Consider the following 27,375-nt stretch of genomic DNA (forward strand, 5'->3'; position numbering starts at 1 on the left):
CCCTTCCCAACCCCCCGCAAACTCGCGTGTAAAGCCACTTGCAATTAGTTTAAGGATAGCGTGGAGAATCCCCATTTTACCCTATACGCTGTTCTAGCCGTTACTAATTGTACCGGAGGCTGAAGAGTCGAGTCCTGACAAATGGCACACGTTTTGCCAATTATTCGCCAACAAAATGGCGTCAATTTCTTCATGTTGGTATTCTCAATCCCTGCATCATATTCAATAAGGTTCAAACAGAGAGGACTAAAGAAGTTATTTTCATTCGTTTAAACTTTTAAATTCCTTTTGGACAATGAAAAATTGAAAACCAAACGTATTTTTTCAAACTCTGTCTTGTGCAAAAAAATTTCGGGGCCTAGGATAGAATTAAGCTCTCTCTCTCTCTCTCTCTCTCTCTCTATCCAACGGAATCGGTATAAAGAAAATAAACAATATAATGTAACGCTGAGTAATAATTCGTAGCGAATATAATCGGATCAGGCTGATTATGATAAAGCGGATTATATTGTGGTTTGAGGAAAGTTCCTAGGATGCGAATAAATCTTTTGCGGGATAAATGGTTTCGGGAATCGTAATGAACAGCGTCGCTCTGCGTATATGGTAAATTCTGAAATTTTTTAAGCGTCTCTCCGTCCGTGAAAATCCGGCATTCGAAACACCTACGCTAACGAAGGGTTTTCATTTGGAACTTTAATTAATAGGATCTCTTACTGTTCGGCTGACGCGACCCACGATCATGTTTTCGCCTTCATCGCGACAAACCTCAACGAGACAATGGAGTGTCACGCTTTTCTATGCCCTAAGAGGAAAATGGCCCAGACTGTTACTCTCACGGTGGCTCAGGCCTTCAACACAGCGTATCAGGCCTGGCAGCTGACTCAAGTCGATCCTCGTATTCACCATACAACTGACAAGAGCCCTCCGATGACCGACGAAAATTGTATTGGTAAATATTGAACCATAATAGATAGGGCGCGGGGTTGAAGTTGCGAATTTGAAAAGAATATAGATCGAACGTAAAAGTTTTGCACGAGCTCCGAAAATGAATCTTTTCTATCATCGATTCGGAATTTTCTTTAATCAAAATAATGAAAATAAATTTAACCGAATACAGAATATGAATTGAAATTTTTATGCATCTGTAAAGCTTCTCTATGCATTTAGATAATTGTACGTATTTTATATGAAAATTAAACTTTTGCCAAGAGAATTTGAAAATCAGGTGATCGTTTATGAATCACGCACTTGTGATATTTTTGTTTGCGATCGCATTGAAAAACTTACCAAATTTTGAGATGTTTATGTTTTACACACAGCGAATTATTACTCATTGTATATTATTTAATTATTTTAAGTGTTTTTTACAAAATTTCGTGCATTTCGTATTCGCTCAAAGTTGTGATTTTCAATATAATTCGCACGTGATAGGTATACGTTTACTTTATAAAATAATCTTTTACACATTTGTAAAACGATTTACAGAATATCACGACAAGATCGTCAACGAGACGAAAAACAACGAGAAACACAACCGACAGAATAACCAAAATGTAAAACGTAACAACATCAATGAGACTCAGAAGAATCTCCTGATCGATTTATCGTCCGATTCTAAGCCAAAGGAAAATTCGTGGGTATGTAGTTTTTTTTTTCTAACGTAGAATGACATCATTCGCAGCCTAGAAATCCACACGCGACTTTGCGTCTAGCCTGTAGTGAACATTTAAAAATTAAGCTTTCATCATCAGCCTTGAAAGGCTAAAATACAAGTCGGCATTCAAAATTTTTAGCAGCTAAACTGATGCAAATTTTTTTATTTTTGTTCAACACACCGTTAGTACATATTTTCAGCTTCTCATCTGATTCAACTCTTCTCTGTTTCAACCCTCGACAAATTTGACTGGCTAAAATTGACACGTTTTATTTATTTATTACGAGATATTCATAAATTGAGTATTAATCAAGACTTGAAAAGTGTATTTACAAAAAAAAAAAAAAAATTTAAATACCCATGCTTCATTCCAAAAACAAAAAATTGGTTCCATGTGAATAAACGGAAATTTTCTCGACGTATAGGTCTTTAATCTCAACCCAAAATCCTCTCGGCAAGATCTGTAAAGTTTGCCGTATAAACTATAAGCATTTTTACTCAACTTTCAATATCCATATATTTTATCGTAGGACTAACTATTTCTAAAAAATATCCAAGCGTACGAAATCGGAAATAAATGTTGTTATTTGATAAAAAATATCAGCATCGTCAATGGATCGTGTCCATTTATGTATTGTCCGTTGATATCAAGCTCACAAAAATGTCAAATTCTAATTTATAAAGCTGACATAGAATGCCTTATAGACGATGCCGATATTTTTATTGAATATTAGAATCAATGCTTACTGATTTCTCACAGTAACATATTTTTTTACAAACAATTGTTTCTTCTAAATGTATACTAAAAGTATAGTAAAAACGTGTGTTTTTTCAAATGGCAAACTTCACAGTCGTTGCGGGGAGGCTTAAAATTGAGATAGAGATCTGCGTTTTGAAGCAGATTTTTATTGATTTATTCGAAATCAATCCGGAGAGCAATAGAATAAATATTCGAAAAAGTTGAAAATAAAAACCATCCTAATAACTATATATGTGAATTTTTTCTTGACCTTTGAATTAAGGAGGGAGAAATACAAACTTCGTGGGTATAAACGGTAAGAACAGTTTATTTAAATTAGCTGAGGAGCTTGCATGAAAAAATTGTATACTTGCATTTTTTCATTACATTTTAAGGGGAACTTACCATCAGTATAACAGCGGTAAATAACCATGTTTTGAATATTGACAAAGATTCTCGCTTGATATCGATAAATTCGGTTGAAAGGGTGAATCATTGTGATTTACTATTGTTATATTCGTATCTGTGTGTTATATCGTTTAATTCGGTAAAACAATATCAATTGTAAAACTTTGTTAAATTTAAAAACATTTTGATTTACTTTTGTTACATTAAATTCTCATTAAAACAGAACGAAAAAGTATAAAAATTTTTCTTGCAGACTACGAGGATCGTGGATCTTTTGCTTTGACCGAAACTTCAGCCAATTTAAATAAACAGTTTTAACCGTTGACACCCACGAATTTTATATTTCTCCTTCAGTGATAATTATACAAAAATGTTCGTCCCTCCCAACGAGTGCCTCGTTATTTGAAACGTTCCTCTTTCTGCGCATATGGCAGGTTTGCTTCGAGGAGGAAACGGGAGTGGACAATAAAAACACGAGGAACAACAACTCGCCTACGAGCATCCCGATGTCGACGCTCAGAGCGACGCCGACGCCGACGCGGCTCGTCACTCCGCGACCTTCACCTTCGCCCTTGGCGGGGCAGAACGCCTGGGGCGAGTCCAGGTCGGTCGACTTGATGTGCTCGTAGCCCTTATAGCCCAGGGCCGACAACTTCCGCGATGTTCCCCTCATCACCGGACTCTGGAAGCACCTTTCGGCCAGTGGTATACCGAGGAACTTTTCCTCCTAAATTCGAAACCTGAAACGTGCGCCGACCACGGTTATCGCGGTCCTTGCGGTGATCCTGCGGAGATCCTGCACTGAGAAAAATTTCATTTGTTGGAGTAACTGGAAATATTCAGTCAAACAGGTATCGTTAAAAAAAACTGTTTGAATATTCTTGGGGTTACGAAAAACGAGGTACGCCTAACCATTTTCCGATATTGTCGATCCTTTTTTGGTTATTGCAACGCAAAATCAGTTTCTGAGGTTTGGTCTACTTTTTTAGTTAAACAATGCTTTATCGTCGATTTATCGTTGCACGAGCGTTAAATTTTCGCAACTAAGAAAACTAATTTTCATTTCGTACCTAGAACTATGTTTTTCGGTTTCCGGAAAATATGAAAATAGTTAAGGACTGAGCGGTAACCGGAAATAAAAATTTCTCTCAGTGTGCGGATTGGCGGAAAGACGATCTCGTTTTGCATCCTCAATTTTTACGCGTCTAGGACGAATTTTGAGCTTTAAAACGGACACCATCCCTCCGGCGAGTTCTTGTCATTATTACAGGGGTGACTCTGATCCTGTAACCGGAATTAAACACCGTGCAACAGCTGCGAATTGTAACGTAACGCCTGAAAAGATTTTCGGTTTCTACAAGCTGCCCGATATTTCACCCGGAATTTGCGAATGAGAAGAAGTTTAACGAAAAGCGTGCGTGTAACCGTGAAGAAGCGGAAAACATGCAGTGAACAAATTGCTATCGACGGTTCTAATTTTCGGTTTCAAAGCGAGGATAATAAGCAAAGAAAAAGGACTCGTACGTGAACGGAAATTCATTTTCTTTTTTTTTTTTTGGCCTACGCGGAAAATGTTTTCCACATATATTTTGCTCAACGATTAAAAGAAGATACGTGTAAGGAAAACGGAAATTTAATTGAAACCGTGGATATACACGGAAGTAGAGAAAATGCCAAGTGAACGGATTCATGATACTGACTGTTATTTTTTAATTCAGAAGTGAAGAAAGTTCGCATTCGAGACTTTTGTCGCGTGGGTGAAGTTGGTCGGAATTAATTTCAACCCGAATTTGATCCATGGTATCGGTTTTGTTGTTATTCTTCGATTTTCTCTTGGATAATGGCATTTGAAATTCAACACAGCCGGGGAAGATGTCTGGCCAAATAATTCGTAAAGAAATTCATAAGAACCGTAAAGAAATTTGAAGCGGTTTGAACTTGGAATATAAATCTTGAGATTTTACCCTTGAGTTGCAAATTCAGTTCGGAAGGAAAAAAGAATTGAGATTGTTAGTCTAGCAATAAAATGGAGACTCGGCCCGAATGTGTTGAAAATCAAATTTTACAGTTCTTCCTTCTTTCCTCAATATTTTTCTGTAATCGTGTCATTGTCACTAACTTTTATGAATCCAAGTATTGTTTCACGATTATCGCGAAAAATATTTGCATCAAGTTTTCACTGCCCCAGTGAACGTGATAATTGAAATTAGGACCCAATTTAACAACGACGCAGGGATTAAAATGTGGAAGAGAAACCGGCGTTGTATGAAATTTTACTGCAGATGATCGGTAAATTCAATTGCGGAATCTATAATTCATATTGTCATTGGTGAAAATTGAACGTTATTAATTCGCAGCCAATCGATCGTCGGCAAATTGCACAATTCAATGGTCACAATGCTGCTGTTGAATTAATATTTTAGCGAAAGCGAAGATTGGTTTGAATTTGTTAGGTGAGCGAATAACATGAATTATACGACTTTGAATCGTCGTGCAAACACGATGCACGATGCGACGTTCCATGGGACTTTAAACAATTTTGTAACAAATGAAGATATTTTTGAATATCAACCGGCTTTACGCAATCACAAAGAAACACATACACCGAAGATAGGGAACATTTTGTTGCTGTTTGCAATTTAAGTCGAAATAACAGTGTGAAGTTTTTACCAGACGTGACCCATGAATTAATTTAGAAAACGAATCTCGGATTCTGCTATTCAAAAACAAATACTGCTTAATTGTAATTCTAGCTGCCATATTGATATTCGTTAGTTTTATCAGAGGGGTTGGGCTGTTGAAAATCCGATTATTTCAAGGCCCAACAGCTTGTAGCCCACCGGAGAAATGTTGTAGGTACGCGAATCTTAATTATATTATCTTTTAATGTTAAGCCCTTGTGATGTTTTATATATCATAATATTTGTTAGTGGACGACCGAAGATTGTTGATTAAACTTTCAGTGGCAATTTTTACTAAGATTGCACGCAGGAATAATAAGGTTATTATTGAAAGAGAAATACGACAATTTTGTTTAGAGGATCGAGAGCCAACCGTGGCGAATGAATCAAAAATAAATGCCAAAAAGTAAAGAAGAATTAAAGATACTCATTATTAGATAATTGTCATTGTCGTAAATCGATCGGACGTGATTCGTAGTTGACAGTAATTTTATATATGTTTATTACATGTATGAGTATATATTTATGTATAGTTATTCTTTAATAAGTTTAAACATAGTTTTTAGCCGATATAGTATATATGTGTGCATATAATATTTATACACACACGCACACTTCAATTATACACAATTTTATCACAGTTTTAGTTGTAATTACTTATAGTTATAAGCGATGTAACGTTAGTATATAAATAACGATCTATAAATGGGGTATAAAAATATACGTATACATATCTGACCTAAACGAATATTCATTATTTCTAAGGAAATACGTGAGTATATTTTAAATATAAATAGACGAGTCGTTAAAAAATAAGCTACGATTCCTGGTAATGTGAAGCTGTTCGTAAAAACCCCTAAAAAATTACATTTCTTACGATATCTTTCCTAATGCTCAAAATTTTTCAATATAATATTCATATGCCAGATAAGAAAGAAAAGCTGATTTCAAACATGAATGTGTCTTCGTACGACGGTATCAAAACCCAATTTTGTTTTAACTCGACGAATCCGATCAAATTTGAACGAATTTTTGAATGCTTCCTGTCACCAATGAAACAAAATTCGGTGATTCGATTTTCGAAAGAAAAGCTCGTTGAATCACATCAATAAAACGTCGAATGCAAATTCTTGTTCCATGCTTAGATGGCTGGTTTCGTTGAGAATTTCCGGTGTACCGACCACGGGAGTGGAGAACGGTCAAGACTTTATACCGACCATCGATGAGATAGATTTTAGCGAGCTATTGATGATTTAAACGCAAGCGACTTGAGCTTCGTTGGATTAAACAGACGTCATTCGTTCAACCAGAGTCATTATCAAGCCAAATATTTTTGATTGAAAACAACGGGTATTTTTATGGTTTTTGAAAGTAAAGAATTAGGAAAAACGTACATTGTAATAACAGAACACTAGAAATCAAAAATTTGGTACGAGGGAAGTACGAGATATTTCACAAAGTTTTTATGCTTAAAAAATTGCGAGGTAGAAATTCAAAGATTCATATTCTGTAGGAAATAGAAGGCATAAATGTTTCGTAAAAAATAATTATACTTCTCACGTCATTTTTTTGCCTTTCGTATTCCAGTCGATTTGTTGCATTAGACGATCCAAAATCTTGTGCATATTTGATCTACGTAAAAAAAGAAAAAATTGACGAATTCGGTAAATATGTCGATCAAATATCGCGACCGAAATGTTTTGATAAATCAAATAAGTTCAGCCTGACTTGGTAACACAAATTCTCGTTCCGACCACTTTTTTGCCGTATCAAGTAATATTTCTTTGAACCGAAAAAATATTTCTTTCGCTATATTTGATCGCAATATTTAATAAATTCAACAAATCCTTTCTTTGTGTGTATGATCGTGAATATTTCATGAAAATTTGAAAACTACGGATCAAAAGTCAACAGTAAATTGCCCAAAAATCCTATGCAATTCAAATGGAAAAATTCAATAGCTTTGACGTTACAGTTGTTTCAAAGATATCTAAAATTTTCTTCCGACAGCCACGACCACGTAAATATACGTGAAAAAAAACTGAACTCCCAAGTGTTGCGTCATTAAAATGTGAAAATTCGAAGGCTGCAGTGCGGAATTTAGAATCGTGCAAGCGATCAGCAATTCGATAAGACAAAGGTCAATAAAGCACATCGGTCTGGTCGATAAAATAATTGGTTCGCCTTTATGCAATTTCGCTTCTCGACCCCGGCTGCTGGCGAGTCGTGAATAATTGCCTTTTTTCTAAGAGGCTAGAAGACGCGGACGGTTCAATAATCATTGAGAACCAGGCGGCTGCAAGGGTTGCCGTTTATTCAACCCAGCGAGGCTGCAGCGGAACCGGAAGTCGAGAGAGCCGCCGCGTCAGCGAAGACTGAGAACTTTGGCACTGGGTAACTAGGCGCCATTGCCTCTTCGGCTCTCTCGCCCTGGATACCGAAGTGCCCGAGGCACTTGAGCGAGGAAAGAGAGAGAAGCACCTTTTGTCCAGGAATAAAATCGACCCTCGGGTTCTTCAAATCTTTTTACACCTACCTCAAACCAATTTCATGACGCGTATTGGAACCCCAGACAGGATATTTCACCCTGAGGTTAGCAGAAGTGGGGTGCTGGTTGTACTCGGCGTGGATTCCTTAATTAAGAAGGGACTTCCGAGAAAAATGTTAACTTTTTCGTTTTCCTTTTCGATTTCATACGAGAAGAAGAATCGTTTTCCCGTAATGAAACCTGAGGTAGGACAATTTTTTCGCGAGACGTAGTGTGCAAAACACAACTTTGTGTAAATTTGTGACAAATTTCATTTGTTGTAGTAACTAGAAAAATTCAGTAAAACAGGTATCGTTGAAGAAACTGTATGAATATTGTTGGTATTACGAAAAACGAGGTACGCGTAACTATTTTGCGCTATTTTCGATCCTTTTTTGGTAATTGCAACGCAAAATCAGTTTGTTTGGTTTACCGTACTTTTTTAGTTAAATAAGGCCTTAGCGTCAATTTATTGTTGCACGAGCATTAAATTTTTGCAACAGTTACAAGAAAATATAGTAACAGCGATCGTAATGAGAAAGAATAGTAAAGGATACTAGACTTTTCGGTAACAGCTACAAATCTAATTTTCATTTTCTACCTAGAACTATATTTTTCGATTGCGGTAAAAAATGAAAACAGTCAAGGACTGAGCGGTAAACGGAACTAAAAATTTCTCTCAGTGTGTTATTGTAAAAAAAAATCTTACCGTTATTGAGCCAAAAAGAATCACGGGTAAAGTAAAGAAGAAAAAAAAAAAATTGACGAACCTACTGAACCGAGTTTCATCCTAGCATAATTAAAACATTTTCAATAAAATTTTTCTACAACTTGTTATCGATACAACGATTATTCACTCGTTATTGATCGACTATAACAAATTAAGTCGAGTTAGAAAGTTTATTTGCGATAGCCAAATTTTCCATTTTTCTTTTCTACCATTCCGACAAAGAATAGCGATAAATCTTGAAGAATGAGAAGTGAAATAAGAATCGAGTTCAAGTTATTCGTGGTTTATCGTCACCCTTCAGCCTTATCAGAAACGTCGATAATTTATCAAAGCGGAAAAGTCCGCGTGTATATCTGTATATATATTATAAATACATGTATACTGATTGTGAAAAAGGTAATCGAGTTTGGAGAAAATGTAATAAGATCGCGACGAGATACCTCGAGACAAAGTGTATAACCGTGGGCGGAAGGCGGGGATGTGTGTCATAAATTTCATCAAGAGTTATGAAATAGAGGGAGAGTTGACAAGCGTGACGCGAAGGGGATGAAACAGCGCTACGAGAGTCAGTCGAAAGCAGCTAGATCAGTTTTTTCATATCTCTGAAGCAACAAACGTATCGAGAGAAATTTCTAGTTGCGTTTGCTGTACAGAGTCCAGAACTGTTTTCATTTTCAAGGATTATCAAGAAATATATTTCTGGGGATGAAGAAGTAGAAAATTTAGTACGTGTTACAATTCTTTCAAATAATGGTCACTCGAACTATATTTTCGTGTAACTATTGCGATGTTTTTACGTTGATGCAACAGTAAATCGATACGAAGGCCTTATTGGATCGAAAAATGTAAGGAGCTATGGAAACAATAACTATTTTACTAGAATTCCATAGTAACTATGACAAATGAATTTTTTCTCAATACAACCACCGAGTAATGAAACTAATTGTAAGACTACAACGGTCGTTGAAACTGTGCTACATAAACCCATGAAATTTGTAATATATATATATATATATATATATATATATATATATATATATATATATATATATATATATATATATATGTGTGTGTGTTAATTTACAACATACATCTTAGTATATAACGTGTAGAGTCACGTGAAGAAATGAAAGGGAATGCTTTGACTGAGAGAGACTCATTAAGCTTGTTATTTTCATGGCATGAATTGGAAGGTAAGAAAATTATGGGCTAGGAGGGGTGAAATACCGCGATTCTAATAAACGCCAGAAACACGCTATGGGATGAGTGCTTGGATTTCGTGATTCTAGCTTAAAGCTCAGGCGCACGTACTTCTGCAAATTATGACTATATTGAAAACTGATAAATGACTGCTGAAATGAGGGCATAAAAAAAATTTTAAAAAGAAACAACAAAAGGTTTGTTGAGCAGTTATTTGAATAACGAGAAGTTATTAGTAGACTGTAAACTTTGTCCAAAACTTATCGTTTACAAGCCCGTCAATATTCGGAATAACACAGAGGGACAGGAATATATGAACTAACAAAATATATTTCATTGGCGTCCATTCACTTCAATCTGGTATTCCTTATTTGTTCCAAATACGATGACTTCGATTAAACAATTTCGATTTAATTAGTTTGTCAACGTGATTTAGTCAAGCGAATTCTTTGATTAAACAAAAGTATTTCTCGTTGCGATCGAGTAAAGTATTGAACGAGTGAACATTTTGTTACGTGTCTCCGAAATATAGTCAACTAAATATCATATCGTTTGAAGTTTACGTATTGTTCCTACAAGTCGCATGTTTGTTGACATAAACGATTAGGTACTTCAAAGAAAATAAGTACGTGAATCTAGCAACAAAAAATTTACATCGATCTAATGCCACATGTTTAATTTATAATTCTGCATCTGCAACGATAAGTTACCGACTTTTACCCATTAAATATATGGTAAGTCCCGCAAAATTATCAATGATATCATTCGAAAAATACGTTTCTATGCGATTGAATAACTTTAATGTTCAATCAATGCAAAAGGTTCTTGAAACAACAGATTTTATTACCTGTTTCAACCATTGAACTCTTGACTCAACAAAACATGTATTAAAACAAACTCAATTTTTTGATACAATAATTTCATATTTTTTAAACAAACGCCTTGCGGTGCTTTCAATCTAATTTTCAGTCATTCCAATCACACATTTTCTTGATACAAAATTCACATGATTGCAAGGAACTCACTTGACTCAAATAACCCTTTCTCTCCATGTAGCGAACAAAGTATCAGCATCGTCAATTCTTGTTTCACAGTGAAAAAATAAGAGGAATGGGCATCGCCAGGATGAGGCGTGTATAATCCGAAGCTGTGGCGGAAGCCCGGAAAAAAAAGAGCCAGGACGAAATTGCCTCGATCCTTTACCCGAAAAATCGGAACTTTGCTTTACGGATTTAGGCGTCGTTATTTCTCCTTTAATTTCTGCCAGGCAAGCAAGTAAAAACAAGATTTTTATACCGAAATTTATCGACATTGCTCGAGGGCGGAAAAAACCGCGCTGAATTGCCTGGCTTTGGAATATTCAAATTCACTTGAAAGGCTACCCCGAGCCGTTTTATTTGTTGCCTCAGATTTCCCGCCTGTTTCTCGTTTACATTACACCCACTCGCAGATTCGGCTTTTACTCTAATGTGTACGTCCGAAAGAGGATGAATCGCGGCAACTGACTTCCGTATTGGTTTCGGTATCGATGCTTGTCGATGTCTCAGTGGATCTGATTACTGACCAATTAATTAGCTCTCAGAGAGTCAAATTTCCCACTCCCAAACAGCCGAACCAGCTTTGATCAGTTACTTACTAGTTCAAAAAAGCTCATGTAGGATAATCAACAGGTTTCCATAGTATGCAAACTGTAGTCAACTTTTCCACGGTGATTTCAGCCACTTCTTAGAAAATTTTTGTTTCAGTCGATTCGTGATCTCGTTGTCATTTAGTGGAAAAATAATATGTACAGCTCATTTTTTGACTAACTCTCATCTCACATTGAGACAGAAACTCCACGATAATGAAGAGACGTCTGTTTGGAACTCTTATATTTATTTCACTCATAGTGCGGCAATTTTTCATAACAAATAATCGCCGTAATTAGGCTAAACCAACACGTATATTCGCCCCGATCGACGAAGTTTCGAGAAATTTCGAGTGGCACCGGCGAAGTATATTTATTGGGATTCAATTTTGGGTGGGAATAATATGACGTAAGCCTCGCAGCACGCAATGGAATATAAATTCGTTGTTTAGGACAATGATTCGGCGGTTCTCTAATTAATTGGTGCCTTAGACTCTGCAGGTTACAGGCAGGCGGGTGAATCACATGTCGGGGTGTGGTCCTTTGGTAATGAGAGTGAACTGTGAACGGCTTAACACGAGTGCCTCATGTTTGAGCAATTCCGCGCCAAATCGCGGGGATTTTAATATTTTCTCACCTCAGTTTTTTCGAATCGAACGTACAGAAATTTTGCGTGAAACAGAGAAGACATATATGTTCGTACAGCCATAAAGATTGAAAAAATTTTTTTTTACTGAATGAATATTCGTTGAAAAGTCGTCAGATCGGTTAATTTATTTAACAATTAGTATTCCAATTATCACAGAGCGGTGATTTCTATCATATTTACGAAATTCGCATCCCTCCGTTTGAAAATTCTTCTTTCAAAAAATTGTTCAACATTCTACGACAAATGGAAAAGAAGATGTCAATTTTTAGCTAGACAACAAGCTCACTTTTCAGCAAAATTTAGTATATCCTGCGATGGCCGAAGTAAAAATAATTCGAATGGATAAGAAAATATGTGGCCTCTTTTTTCACCTGTACTCTGTGCACGTAAAGTTTTTATCGTTTTCTTGAAATACGAGGTTAATTCATGTCCAATTTGACGTGGAATTGCCCATTTATCACCTCTGCGAGGTTTGAACTTTCAACTTTCACCAGTCAGGCACTGGGGTAAACGGCGAATCGATTTCGTGCTGGTTGGATTCCCGCCTTCTAATCGAAGTATGAAATTATGCCTCGTGCCTTTCGGCTGGCGTGTCGTGAAATCGTCATCCGTCAATTAGCGAGTTCCTTGCGTGCTATTCTATTTGCGCGTATTTTACTGGTGCTTTGAAAAAAACACAGTAGCTACCGATGTTCACACGAGGTGAATTTTCATGCTTCAAATATATTTGGGTATGATAACTGCCCGATGCTCGAGAAATCAGTCGGGACTGAGACACTGAAATGCTCCGTTTTTCCAATGAACCCTCTTAAAAGTTGACAAAAAAAATTCCTACCGAGCTTTCGTAACAATCAAAACGTTGTTACACAAAGAATTTGAGAAAAGGGAAAATTTGCGTGTACGTAAATCACTGGTTTATCAAACGCCGTGTTGGTCGTGTGGAAAATTTTTCAGAATCTTTCAAACCAGTCTAATTCCACCAAAAATTTTACATCTTGATCGATGAATATTTTCGAAGAAAAAAAGAAAACATTTTTTGCGTAAAAATAAGCATAAACTGCAGAAAATAGCTGTTACTTTACGATTCCCAGACAAGTTCTCTGAAAACGTATGATAATATTCTGAGCGCTTTCGTAAAAATTAATGTGCAAATTTACTTTTTTTTTTTGTTGTTTTCTTTTTTTTCATCGTCCAATTAGACAGTTTTACGCATTTTTTCCGGGGCTCATATTTCCGGTACGTGAACTCGAAGCCGATAAAGAAAATCTGCCGGCACTTACGGCGTGAATCTCCGACCATCGAACTTTCCTGTAATTTATGAAAATATTTGAGCTTCGTGATTTGTACTCGTTTGCACGGCAAAGCTTTCAAATTAGCTCAGAAGGCGCCACAATCGATAAACCGTGAAATATCCACACGCAACCTTTCATCTTTGATAAAAATTCTCAGGGGTGTTTCATGCTTTAGCTTTATGCAAAGCTTATGCGTTGCCTGCGAGCTTATGCGCAGTCCTGGAGCTAAAACGAAGGGCGGATTCTCTGAGTATATAAACGTAAAAACTGCAATGACTTAACACAGGAGGTGCGAAGTGGAAAACTGTCGAGTGGTTATTCATGGCTACATTTTTGTACACACTGTAGGTTGTGATTTCGTATCTCTGACATCTCAAGCTCACGTTCTCGTGAGAATTGTTTTGGACAGGAAAAAACTGCGACTAGATTCGAAAATATGTTCGCTGGAATTAAATTTTATCGTTTTATCACTTTTCGTGGCAGCGAAAATAAACGATCTCTTCCTTCTTTACCTCGAGTGAGTACGTAAATTTTTTTAATCAAAACTGCGGAGAAAATTTACGGTCTTTCCGTAGATTGTACGGATTGGATACTTTTGTGCTCCGATTGCGTGACAGGCTCTGATGAAAGACCGAGGGAAAGTGAGGGGAAAAAACGTTTCAGAACGGTGGAGAAAAATGATGAAAGGAGCTGATCACATGCGGCTGAAGATCGGCGGGCCGCGTCCGAACAAACTGTGCCATTACTACTTGCCGGAGTTCCGTGTCTGAAAGGTTGGACGCCGGGGCGTTTTTCGTATAATATTATATAATAAAAGGGAAATCCATTTCCGAGAAAAGAATTCTCATTTTGCCGTACCGGAAGCCTATTCGTAATTTAGTTTCGAACGGTGCTTAAATCGAAGCTAAAGTATCGAGAGGAAAGGTCATTAGCGTTGAATTTGATGGGGGTGTAAGTGTAACGATCGTTGTGATTCAATGGCTTTAGGAATTTATTTATCATCGTCTCTTCTTTTTTATATCTCGTTAGGATTCAAAGCGAGAACCGTGTGGTGCTGGGGAAATAAATCTCGATTTTACACCTTCGTCTACATTTCATTATTAATTATATGTTCTGCGCTTTGCGATTATAGCCCAAATTTGGAGACGTTCAAGCATTCCGATGAGCAGACGGAGCAGCTGTTTCTTTATTTCGTTTTTAAATTTTTTTCAAATTTATTGTCATTTTTTTTCCGGAACAATCATCTTTTTTATTTCGAAATTCTCAACGTGCAACGTTGGCGAATGAGGTAGATAGCAGGGCATGCATAAAAGATTTTATTCGCTTTGATATAAAGTGTGGTACATGGGCTATGTACAGACCGATATTTGAGGTAAAAATAGGTGTAGGTACATACATAAGGGATGATTTATTGACGCATTGATACGGCCTTACGTAGCCTCGGGGTTTTTTCTCACCCCCGTCTCTTTATTATTCTGACTTATAAAACTTATTCCGTGAAAGCATTTGAAATTTTCGTTGTTGCTCAGACAACAGACGTCTATTTACATCGCGAATATGTAAAAGAAGAACTGCTCTCGAAGTTGAATCTTTTTCTGCATCGCGATTCGAGATCGTGTAATATTAAAAAAAAAAAAATTGAAAAACGAATCCCAAGCAAAAGAGACAGAGAAAGAGAGAGGGAGGAGTAAAACCTTTATCGCAGCGGATACTTTTAGCAAAAGCTTTTAAATTGCGACAACGAAACCGACCGGTTTAATAACGTTACACTGACCGGTTACATAATCACACGCAAACCCAAGTCACTTGGCTTCTCATCCCAAATGAAGATTTCTCCAAGATTATTCCGTCCGGCAGACGTTCTAATACATACAAACGAGTTCAGCTTTAACAGACTTATCCGAGGCGTGTGGCTTGACAGTTGGGAAATTGTGAGCCCTCCGGCCGCCAGTCGGTTCCTGCAAACGGTCTCGCACTCTCGGCTGGGGATCCGAGGCGATGAATTTATCGTTAATTAGTCCAAAGTTCAACTCCGCGGTTCATTAGCCAGGTCTCGTTATTTTACGAGGATTGTTTTGCGGCCGTTAGAGTTGCCTCGGGTCTTATTGTACGGATCGCTGTAACGCATCACCGTCGCCGCGAGTTTCGATGAAGGTTTTCATTGAAAGGTCCCAACGGGGACTTGATTGACAACCCACTTGAGGAGAAGATGGAATTAGAATGTAAGTCTGAGGGAGCGAACCGGGTAGATTAATGTCAGTCAGTCCGACCTGAAATTCCTCAAAATGATTCAGGCGTACTATGAATCAAGGAATTCTTCATTCGCGACAAGCATTGAGTCCCGGATAGAGAATGTAGAACCGTGTTATTCGTGTTACGGGGCGTTACGTTGAGTCGAAGAAGTATTTTCGAGCGCCTTTGTACCCGTGGATTCCGATTAATTTGACGTTTTATTACAGCCTTAGAGAATTTCCTACATCGCGGGGATGGAATGATAATATATTAAGCTGTTTCACGCATCGAATTAACTTACATCGCCGTACGTCATGTGGCCGTGAAATTAATCACGCGCAGCTGATCCGTCGGGTCGTTAATTACTCACGGGATATCACACGTCACTTCCAAAGTCAAAGTTATCCTCGACTTCTTGGCGACACGATGGTTCTGTTACGCCGTTTAATTTTCCAAATTCTGCATTTTCGTTTCGCTGATGTATTGTTGCATAAATTTTTGGGTTTACAATTAGACGCAGATCGTGGTGCTTAACGAGATTTTGGAAACTGTATTTACTGATACAAACGCCACTGTTTCTTGACTTTTTATCACAAGTGAGAGAGAGATTTTTAGATTTAGATTTAGATTTATTTTATGCCGTGGCCTGTAGGAGCCAATGGGCAAGTTGAACAGAGACAGAGAAAAATAATAGAATATCTTAATAGTATAAACATAAACAGGAAACTACTAAATAGATATAATACTATATAGACATAAATAGGAAAAGAAAATAGAGAGGTACATTTGTGCCATATGTGGAGGGCAATGTAACAAGATAACAAAAAATACTTATAATTACGATAATGAGTAGGGATGAACGGGGATATGAAATGATGATGGGTAATCTGTAGTTGCAGAGAGTGGCATCAGGAATAGAAGAGATGGAGCCGCAATCCAATCCAACGAGGGTAGATTCAGATGACTTCGACGTTAGTCAGGTGCGATGCGAGAGTAGTTGAAGATCGGCCTCAGATTTTATCAGGATGTGATCAGAGGACGCATCCCGCTTGACGTATACCAATCCATTTCGAGTCCAGATGAAGCGAGAGATAGAGATAGAGAGAGATAGAGAGAGAGACAAAAAGGTAATCACAAAAAAATCAGGATCACCTTTTTGCGATTTCAAAGAACAAACAGCGAGCAGATAAACTGGCGTTTTTTTCACCCTTATTTTATACTTTCCTAGTTTTTATTTCACCCCTTCTATTCTCCGAGGAGTGAAACTGTAGGGAAGGAATATTCACGCCCTTATCCAACTGGAATCGTTTTGCCAAGCGACTAGCTCAAGTGCAATTGAAACTTTGTTCAATTTAACCCAGTCCTGACTTCATAGTCAGGATGATTTTACTAATGGACGCCCCTAAGTTTCGAACTGGGAATCTGGCAACGCCTTTGTTCCGGAATAACAGCTGGCTGAATTTCAAAAGATATGTGTCACGTGTTGTTAAGGCAGGTAAATGGCACGTAGTCTCCATCATAGTTACTTACGATTGCTTCGTTTTTAGAGCGAAGCTTCGCACAGCAAAAACGTTCCAATTAACTTACAGGGAAGAATACTAACTTCCAAGATTTCAAGTTTCCAGCACACGTAACGCATATAAACTTGTAGTAGAATCATTACATGCTGGGACATTCATGGGAAGTTTCAAAAACTGCTGAACTACCGGCTGATATAATTTCTGACCAATTTCACGTGAGAAAAAAATTCTGAAGTAATTTTGTCGATTCCCTTTTTTTGTTGATCAATTCGAGGATAATTTTTCAGCATTGAAAAATCAGTGACTCCCAAATCTAACCCAGTTTGATGATATCAGTCAAAAGTAACAAGTCAAATTTATACACACACGCAACTGGAAAGTCGGAAAAAATTAAGCTCGCATAATTTATTCGAACACGATGTACAACTCGGAAATATTGAGCCGAATATAAGGCCAGTGAAACATTTCGCTATAGTGCGATGCATAAGTTGTCGTAAAAATTATACCGCACACCGTGCAGGTAAACCCGATGAGGTTACCATTTCAGGGAAAATGAAATTATGCTAAGAAATTTTTCACTTTTGCCCAGCTAGAATACCCGGTGAGTTACTGTGCCACGATATTACATTACACGATGTACAAGACACACGTACGTTATTCCTGAGAGTTGTTTTTTCTTTATTTTGCACGTGCTTTCTTCTCTGCACGTGACACAAGTTCAAGACTCACACCTCGAAGTACAAAAAACGTTGGTTCTCCGCTCCGGGAATAACCAATTAGGATAGTTTTTGTACTTGGTAATATTGTTGGTCGGAACCGTTGATGGAAAAACTTCTAAGCTTGTGAAACTTAAATTACACTGGTCGGGAAAAAAATATTTTTTTTCAGCTTCGTGAGATGGTTTCGGTAAATATTACGTTTTCGTGTGTGCTGGATACAAAAATTACTTTCATTTACCTCCATCGCGTACAGTATTCTTGCAAAATACGAGGTGTTTGCGTAAAAAAAGCATAACGATAATAAAAATACCACCATTTCATCACAATGAACTAAAAAATTTTTCTTATAAAATTAAACAAACAATTTCTTTGAGACGAAAGAACACCGATAACGCAGGTTTGCAGTCAAAAAACTGCAAAAGTTTTTTTATACTGCTTGTAGATTTTCACTCTCTGAAACCAGGAAAAAAGTTAAAATACCGCAAGGTTTTTTGCCGATCTCGTCTTTGCGGTTTCATTCGGCGGCAATTCCTATTCTTGATTCTAAAAATCCTTCCGGCTATTCCGAAAACTCGGCGAGATACGAAGGGCAACTGCAATGCCAATAAGACCTCGAGAAGCCTCGGGGTGGAATCCGAGTTGTCAAGATGGCCCCGAGATGGCGCTGGGTCTCGACGATCGTCGGGGCCGAGGGACGAACCGACTTCATTGAGCGCCGCGGCACGGCCACCGATATATCCGAGGATATCCGAGAGTGCCGAAATTCGCCGTTAGCATCGCGGCGGCGACGCGTCTCGGATGCCGTGTGCGTTGACAGCGGTTGCTTTCACTGTTCGCAACACGAAATGACGCCGAGTGCGGTTATCTCCGGCGAGTGAGAGTGCCGGGTTTTAATTTGCGTCATTTCCAGTCACGTGGGTGAGTGAACGACGCGACGCGGCGATGCTTCGAAAATAGAACGTACTCGTCCCGAACGGTGCTGCTGACAATGAGCTCTGTGGCGCAGCGGTGATAAGGAGAGGGCGAGGAAAAACAGGCGAAGGACGAACGGAGGCAGGATCCTGGCTCACCGCGAGGTGAGTAGAAAATTGGAACGAGCTGAAGTTTGCCGCTCTTCGTTTGTTCGTCACGATTACCGAGTGTCGCGCTTTTTATAAACGCGGAAATAAACAAACGAACGTCTTCGTTCCGTTCTTTCGGCAATTCTGATACGCAGAGAGTCGTTATCGCCGCTGATTCGCCAGGAGAATTACACACGTGTGCCAGTAGCGATGACGTTTGGAATGGGGGTGAAAATACTAGGGTCGCGATATCGGATTTTCATGAGATGGGTATTTTAAATGCGTAATGTCTAAGCATAGACAAGGCAAAATGTAAAATAGTTAAATAGCTGTGAAAAGTCAAATCAGAGTTGTCGAAATTCTGCCATGTTTCTTACTGATCATTGTTTCTGCGATTCCGTATTACCACTTTCTTTACTCTCTTACGTACCCACATTTTGGTTATCTTGTACGTCGATTTTCTACAAATGTACTTTCACGCGTTTGAAAATTCGGCACTGTGACCGTTCTATTTTCCGATCTTTTTACATTTCTATCGACACTCAGACGGTACCTAGATTTTTCATTATTAGAATTTACTTTTTTTTACTCTGGATTTGAAATGACGAACTTGACACAGTGCGATATATAATTTATATCGCATCGAATATGAATGACGATTAGCACACTGCAAACAACAATTTGTACAAATTGAATAATACACACACGGTAATACGAATAAAACATTATTATACCCGTAATACGTATTGTCAATTCAGTTTTCTCTCATTTCAAGACCCGCGACGATGCGCAAGGATGCGATGGAAGGATTTTTTTTTTTTTTACACACAGATGTGTGTCGGGGGCTTACGTAAGTCTCATTCTGTGCCGCATCAAAGCTTTTGTCGAGTAACTGCAGACATGCCGCAGAATGCGAGTTGTACTTTACATCTGTTTTCAAAGCTGTGTCAAACAGGATTACCGAGTGCCGTTTTTTTTTTTTTTTTTTTTTAATATAACATATATAAATCTCCTTCAATCTCGAATGGATCAAATGAATACGCGTTATTGTATTTGAAAATATGAGAAGATTTTTGATTTTTCAGCAACTGGGGTGTAAAGAGAAAATTAACGACAAAGACTCGTATGATTTTTACAAATCGGGAATTAACCTGATTCGCCGGTGAAGTGAAGCCTTAAAGATAAGAGCCTTAAACATTTGAAGATGAGAAAGCGAAGCGTAAACTGACACATCGTGCAGACATTTATATCGAAATATTATTCACAAAGCTCAATCGATCGTCGAACGAACAAAGAACTGAGAAGTATCCCTTTGAGACTCGAATTTTCAATTCATAACCTTACCCAACGGGGAGATGATCGGCAGCAGCTATCTGAATAAAAAATATTTGTAAAGTATTTTATACGAACAATTGAAGCGCTGTATTACAAAATCAACATGGCCGCCGTTGACACGCTTGGAATTTTATTTCGGCTCTAGGATCATTACCAGCACTTCAGAGGCCTCGATCGCTTCATCGGGCGAAATGAAACGATGGCAAGAATAGCTTAGACGCAATTTTACCTTCGACGAAATCCTGAAAGCCTGAAAAATGCAGCTTTAGTTTGCGGGATTCACTCCTACGTGTGTTTGCGTGTAAATAGTCGGCCATGGTTCGTTGGATTCTTGAAGAACGCAACGGGTCTCGTGTATCAGAATAAAGCGGTCTCCGGTCCTTTTTTATTTGTATTACTCACTTTACTATGAATTTGTTTGACTAAACGACGTCCGAACAATAAGTGTACGAGTAAATCCACGGCAGTACTTCGCGACGCTTGACGCAAAAATGGAATTGCTTCAAACGCCTTGAACAGGTAATTACGCCGGGATTACGTTGCTTCAACCGTTTACTTGACAGGATCATCTCATTCTCGCCATTATCTGTAGCGTAATAACACGGCTCAACTAATTAGCGCTCACAACTTTCCGTCATTATTTTCACCTCAATGTCATGCAGAAAGTCTGTATAACGGCCAAAATGTCGCCATAAACTATATCTCGGATTCTCGGTTTCTCTCGTTTCGTTGTAACGTAATTCCTACACGCTACTGAACAATTATAGCTTGGAGAAGAACGCGTGACGTCGGGGCGAGTCAAAACTCGGAGCCCCCTAACGTGAAAAATACCAGAAATTGTGGTATAATTTTTTAATTAAAAAAAAAAAAAATAAAAAATTTCTATCAAAGAATAAATGCATTGAGAAGAAAATGTTTTCAATTTTCATCTCTTTAATTAAGTGCAATTTTATTTTCATGATAGAAATGTTTACTTTTAACGTCGGAATTGAGAACCATTTAGTTGGATCGAGCAAATTTCAGTTTATCCAATGAAATATATTCATTTCTAGCTATTTCTGAAATATTGAATCGATTTTGGATTTTAATATGCGTAGGTATTCGTCAAATACTAATTTGGCTTCAATAAATGTTGATTGCTTCAAATAAGATTCTTTCTTGTCGACTTAATTTATGATTTCATTCGGGTAAAATATTTTATAGGCATTCTGCAATTAATTAGTTTTTGTATACTGAAGAGAATCTTCTTACTCGAAAGAATTCGTCACTTTGTGGCTGCGTTTATAAGAAAAGATTAAGTGAAACGATACTTAATTGAAAATGAAAAATTTCACGAAAGTAAGTAAATTGATATTATATATTAGTCCTCTGAATCTATCGATTTTGTTTTGTTTTTATCAGTATAACACACCGCAAATAAACAGCGTTTAAATATTAAATCGGGACTATAAAAAATCAGAAAATTCTGTGCCGTGCAATTATTTTCAGTTAAATTTCATCGCACCGAAAGTTTGTCACAATCCAGTTGAATTTTGACAATTTTTCTGGCAGTGTTCTTCCACACTGTGATGACGATATTATTAGCAGCTGTAATGCGTCAATCGGGAGGGACGTTTGAATATATTTTACCACGAGACAGTCAAATGAAATATCAACCGTCGAATAAAATGCTGTACAATAATCTTGGCGTCATTCGCGTTCAGACACAGTTGCCGTATAATTGCCTGGAACTTTATCAAAAATCCTCATTACTCCTTCTTTCCTGTCTTTTGCATACGCTGCAGGAAAAAGAATTCCTCGCTCAATATCCAACGCGATATTACAGAGTTAGGTATTTTCAAAAGCAGAGGTTGACCCGAAGCTGTTACTGCTTCAACGACGGCGGAAAGCAATTTGTCACTATTCTCGTTTATTTGAAGTTTCGAAATATCTCTTCGCTCAGACTGACAGATCCGCCGGTCTATTCGCCCATTTTCAGACACATCCGAAGAAGTTGCTGCAGTTTCCGGTACTGTCACTGTTTGGTATTTTCCTCTTCTTGCAAATCCCGAGAGACTTTTCACGCGAAAAACTAAATAACTTTTAGTGCAATCTGAATATACCACTGTCTACGTACAGATCGTACAAAGAGGACATTTTGCAGAAGAAACTTTCCATTTATATTTTAACACTGTATAAATGCAAAGCGACCGAGAAATTTATCTCCAGTCATCGTTCACTTTGCGATAAGGTTACGCAGATTGTATTCTCGACAGGAAACCGTATCACCGCATGAATGTTTTTTTCTGCTTGTACCAGACGATGTTAAAGCTGCAATACTGCGAAACTAAACATAATGTATCCTGGCTGTGAAACAACTGCACTGTTACGATCAAAATTAGTGATACATATCATAATATGCATATCATAATATGCAGATATTCGATGGTGTTCAATTTCACTGATTTTTCGAACTCGGTTACCTTGTTTAAAAAAGTGTGCTATCAGACTTGATGAATGTCTGCTACTTTGTAATGATACATGCTGCGACTGAGATCTTTTTTTAAACTTCAAAGTGATTCATTTTTACCACCGCAGCGACCGAGTTGTCTGGTCTGCAACCGCGTCTGGTCAGTTTGAGCAAAGGCAGAAGTTCCAGGTGGTTGATTACGTTCGACTAATCTACGTGCGTTTTAACCGCATACTGGTTTGTTACCAGTGATTGTTCCACAAAGAGCGCAAGAATCGCAGTTCGGTTAATATTATAATGCAAGTTGCGAATGCGATGTAACGAGAAATTGAGTGCGTTTTGTCGCTGTTCGTACAGTACGGGGAACATTTTTGAGAAAATCTGTCGGGAATAAAATCGTGAATCGATGTTGAAGATCCTGTTAAAAAGCAGGAGAATAAAATTTAAGTCTCATCTTCAATCGGCCACCGTATGTAAAATGGAACATTTCGTAAGTTATAGAAAATTTTTCTATAACTGTGTATACCACAGCTCAAAAAATAGACTTTTCTCATCATTCAATATTTGAAAGGAGAAACTCGCTCGGTCACTCAAGTAGACTTTGGCATGAGAGCCGCTGGCCAGACGCCGGTTTCTTTCATATTTGTTTCTTTTTCTTAAATTTATTTTTTCACTTCCGTGCAGAGCAAGATATTACCTAATCGAAGGATGCTGTGCAGGCGTTTCAAGCGAAATAAAGAACTAAACTGCGGGGTGACTGTCCGCTTGAAACAAAAATTCTCATACGTTGATGATATAATGTTAAATACGATCTATAATTAATATGTTGAAAAATATTTTTGGATAGTTTTTTTTTTTTCTTTATTTCTGATACGAGACGGTGCTCCTAATAAACCCAGGCAATTAATGAATTGGCAAGAATATGTTGAAGACCGGTCTGTGGTGCGATAAAAAATGTGCGGTTTTCACGAATTCCTGTTTCTCGAACCATGCAGAATAAATCGAAATGTTGGAGTCAGGCGACGTTGGATATTTTGATGCATAGCGACGCCGAGTCTTACGAAATTGGCGATTATTCTTGTTTTTACACATTTATACATGGAAGTCTTATACATGGGTTTTTGCAAATTTCTCGCGGCTTTGACGTGCATGTATGTACTTATCCATGCGTATTCACCTGTGCGTAGAACGCCGGAAGGCTTTTGACTCATGGCTATTAATGCTCGTCACGCTTAAGCGTACCAGCTACTCCATTTGATCCCCCGCGCAAATACGTGCTCATGGGATTTATCAGCGATCGAAGGCCTCTTTGTCTTGAACCCTTCTCAGAAACCGCTGACAAATTACAATCCATGAGGAAATGTTTCGAGGATCAGTCTTCGGTCGTGGATCGCGTGAGGCGGTGAAACGACATTTGGAAAAATTTCCGACGGGTGTTTTTTTTTTTTTTTTTTTATTGCCATCATATCATTTTTGCCCTCCGTTGTATAACCATAGCGTGACCCGCAATCCCTTTTGCCTCTCTCTCTCTCTCTCTCTCTCATCCTCTATTTCTGAATTTTGATCGTTTTCCCGCCAGTACAAACAGCGAAATCTAGTCATCGTATCTCTGTTATCCAACTACGTGAACCGCTGAACTTGTGATCCGTATGTACCCATGTGTAAACTCGTGATGTATGCACGTGTAAGCGGATGCGTTAGACACTAGAGTCAAAACGTCCGGTGGTGCAGCTTCTAGCTACAACAAGGTTGATGTGAAATTTGTTGAAACTTCACACTGCCGCCGCATAGTGTTTCTGTTATATTGGCTTAATTGCCCCCGCAGCTGTTTCTCGAATACGTAAGTGTAACGTATTCGTTGCGAACCAAACTGCGATAGTTACTGTGTCTGGAATCAAATTCGACCCCGCGTGTTGACGGACATGATTAATTTCATTGTCGCGGCTTTGTCGTAAATGCCGTATCAAAAAAAAAAAACACACACGTAAAATTGTCTTCAATTTAACATCTCTCTGTTTGAATTACGCTTTCCAAATCGGGTCAGAGTATAATTCGTATAAGCTATATTTCGACAGGAATGAATTGAAAAAACCAAACTTTTGCGCGTAGAGTTTGAAATTTTTTGAGGTTCGTAAATTCTGGGTTAAAAGTCTTCCAGAATAAGTGGAATTCACGTAACACTAACATCTCGAACTTCCTATGCAAGAGATTATAAAAGTTTTTAGGAAGTTTGAAACTTTAACGAAAAATCGTAAACGAAGTTTGAAACTAAAGTTCGTATGAAACTTAAAAGAAGATTGTAGACAATCGATCGAAATTTTTCAAACCTTACGACGCAATCTTTTCGTTATTCATTGAATTATATCGCGTAGTGTAAAAAATGACTAATTAAAGAACTGCGAGCTTTGCCAAATCCCAGAAACGTTTAATTCACCGCTAAGTAATCTGTTTAATAATTCAATCATTCGTTCGTTCATTCGTCATTCATTATTCACAAGTCAGCCGCAGTCAAGACAGCCACGTGGGTACCTGGTATTATATTTAATTCCAGCGATACAAGCGCCACAAATTTTCTGACGTCTGGTGGACAAGTAAGTCATAAAACATTGCTCTCGGGTTGGATGAAAATTTCTGAGTTATAAGCTGCGGTGTACGCTGCACACGTCAGCCCTTGAATATGAATTAGACCGTGCAGCGTCTCTCGGGTCGTAACGTTTATCTCTCGGATCGCTAATCATTGCTCCCCAGCCACGGGGGTGCAACGTGCAATTTTTTATTCATCCCGGACATGTTTTATTCTCAGTCAAGTCAAAGCGGACAGACGTTGGCCGCGCAATCGAGTTTTCACAGCTGTGGGAAATTTTGTTATACGGAACATGACGTGAACGTGCAAACATTGCCGGTCGTCGCCATATTTCCATCAAACTCTGATGTATCATGTATCCACTTTTGTTGTCAATTCCCGTATAACAATTTTGGACTGGGTTTTTATACGCGATTTAGGTATAAAGCAAACATTTTTCTTTTGAAACGTCGAAGAAACGTCTCTCGTTTTTTCACTGCGGTAAGTAATCTTCCCCAATTTCGTGACTATTCTTACTGTACACTAATGAAAATTATTTATTCGACCGCTGTGAAGCTATTGGTTTATACGCGACTGACATACAACTTTCCTCTTTTCACTGAACAAATATTTCACGCAGTAAGTTCTTCGCGACAAATAGATCATCATTTTTTTTTTATCCACTTTAATTTTCCAAAAAAATGTCATTCCGTCACGATGCCGAGTCTGTGGGAATGGCAATTTCGTTCGCACCATGTTTTCCCATCGACAGCGGCAATGTGGTTGATCACAAATTAGCGTTATCTGCGGGGCTTCGATTGAATCCCTAACTTGATTTAGCGTATCCTGTGAACGACATTTTGCGCTGGTATAATTCGTCCATTAATTGCCAGTTGCAATGCCTGTTGATGATGAAAAGGAAGTTTGTCTGACAGCCGCCGCCTTTGAGTTAATGTCTGAATGCCTTCCTTTCGTCGTCAGGGATTTTTATCGAGGGGCAAGTTCGCAGCGCATTCTACGATAAGACAATTTGTCTTACTGAAATACTATGCATACACGTGCCTCTGAGGTTTGTGTAAATATTTTTACTGCTGTTTCATGCCGAGATACGGCTTTCTGAAAATCGGAAATCGTCCACACACACTGATTGTGATAAAGAAGAAAAGGAAAATAGAACTTCACTCTTACTCGTATATAGCAATCGCAGTCTTATTACTTCTATCAAACTGGAAATATGTTTTTAAACTGAGCAAATTTTTATTCATTTTATAAAATATACCGTTCAGTCTCTGATGAAGTTAAGTGGAAAAGTATTTCATAAGACAAATTGAACCGTTTCATAATTTTATGAAAATATTCATTGTGTGAGCGAAGTAACGAAATTATTTTCTTTGATCAAGATTCTTTTTTTCATCAACGTGCGAAATCCCTGGAAATTTTGTAAAAGTTTGTACAAAAACTGCAGTAGATAAAAAAGCTTCGTATTCTATGACTTGTAAGTTTGATCTTAAATTATTTAGCGTAGAGTTTCATCTCATTTTGCTAATTTAAAAAAAAAAATCTGATCTGTATTGCAATTTATATCCCGGGTTCGCAATCCTTTAATTGCAGTACCACGAATGCCTTGATACCCGAAATGCGAAAATGTAATCCTCGTTAAATGACATTTCGTTGTTAAATTCGTGCTCGCTTCAATCAGCACGGTAGCCGCGAAACGATGGCACGCATTTCGAAAACATTTGCCCTGTTATGACGTCATTGATAAATATGTGAGTGCCAATGGGTGTTGGGTGAAAATTTTGTACCGACATTTCGCAACATCAGCTCAATCTGCTCGGTCTCTGGTGGTATAAATCATCCTTTTGTTTTTAATCGTGAGTAATTTTAAAACGCACCTGGATCTGGCAGCCGGCTGCAGCAGATGGTTTAGTTTTGATGAAACATATTTTTAGCACCCGGGAGAAGGAATATCGGCGAACTGACCTCACC

The 27,375-nt window shown here is 38.0% G+C and overlaps 2 protein-coding genes across 4 annotated transcripts in view; both read left to right on the plus strand.

Annotated features, from left to right (window-relative positions):
- LOC107223845 (low density lipoprotein receptor adapter protein 1-B) overlaps positions 1-3,764 on the plus strand; it is a 60,063-nt gene extending 56,299 nt beyond the window's left edge. For all 3 annotated transcript variants that reach the window (XM_015663667.2, XM_015663666.2, XM_046746832.1), the window contains exons 4-6: positions 705-949; positions 1,486-1,637; positions 3,236-3,764. In XM_015663667.2, the coding sequence (XP_015519153.1) occupies positions 705-949; positions 1,486-1,637; positions 3,236-3,430 (592 nt within the window). In that variant the 3' untranslated portion in view covers positions 3,431-3,764. The remainder of the gene's footprint in view (positions 1-704; positions 950-1,485; positions 1,638-3,235) is intronic.
- A 14,977-nt stretch (positions 3,765-18,741) lies between these two features.
- Positions 18,742-27,375, plus strand: part of LOC107223843 (beta-1,4-N-acetylgalactosaminyltransferase bre-4) — a 97,302-nt gene continuing 88,668 nt past the window's right edge. The window contains exon 1 of the mRNA XM_015663660.2: positions 18,742-19,054. The gene's annotated coding sequence lies outside the window, so the exon portion shown is untranslated. The remainder of the gene's footprint in view (positions 19,055-27,375) is intronic.

Source organism: Neodiprion lecontei, chromosome 1 (genome assembly GCF_021901455.1).
Source record: "Neodiprion lecontei isolate iyNeoLeco1 chromosome 1, iyNeoLeco1.1, whole genome shotgun sequence".
Lineage (NCBI taxonomy): Eukaryota > Metazoa > Arthropoda > Insecta > Hymenoptera > Diprionidae > Neodiprion > Neodiprion lecontei.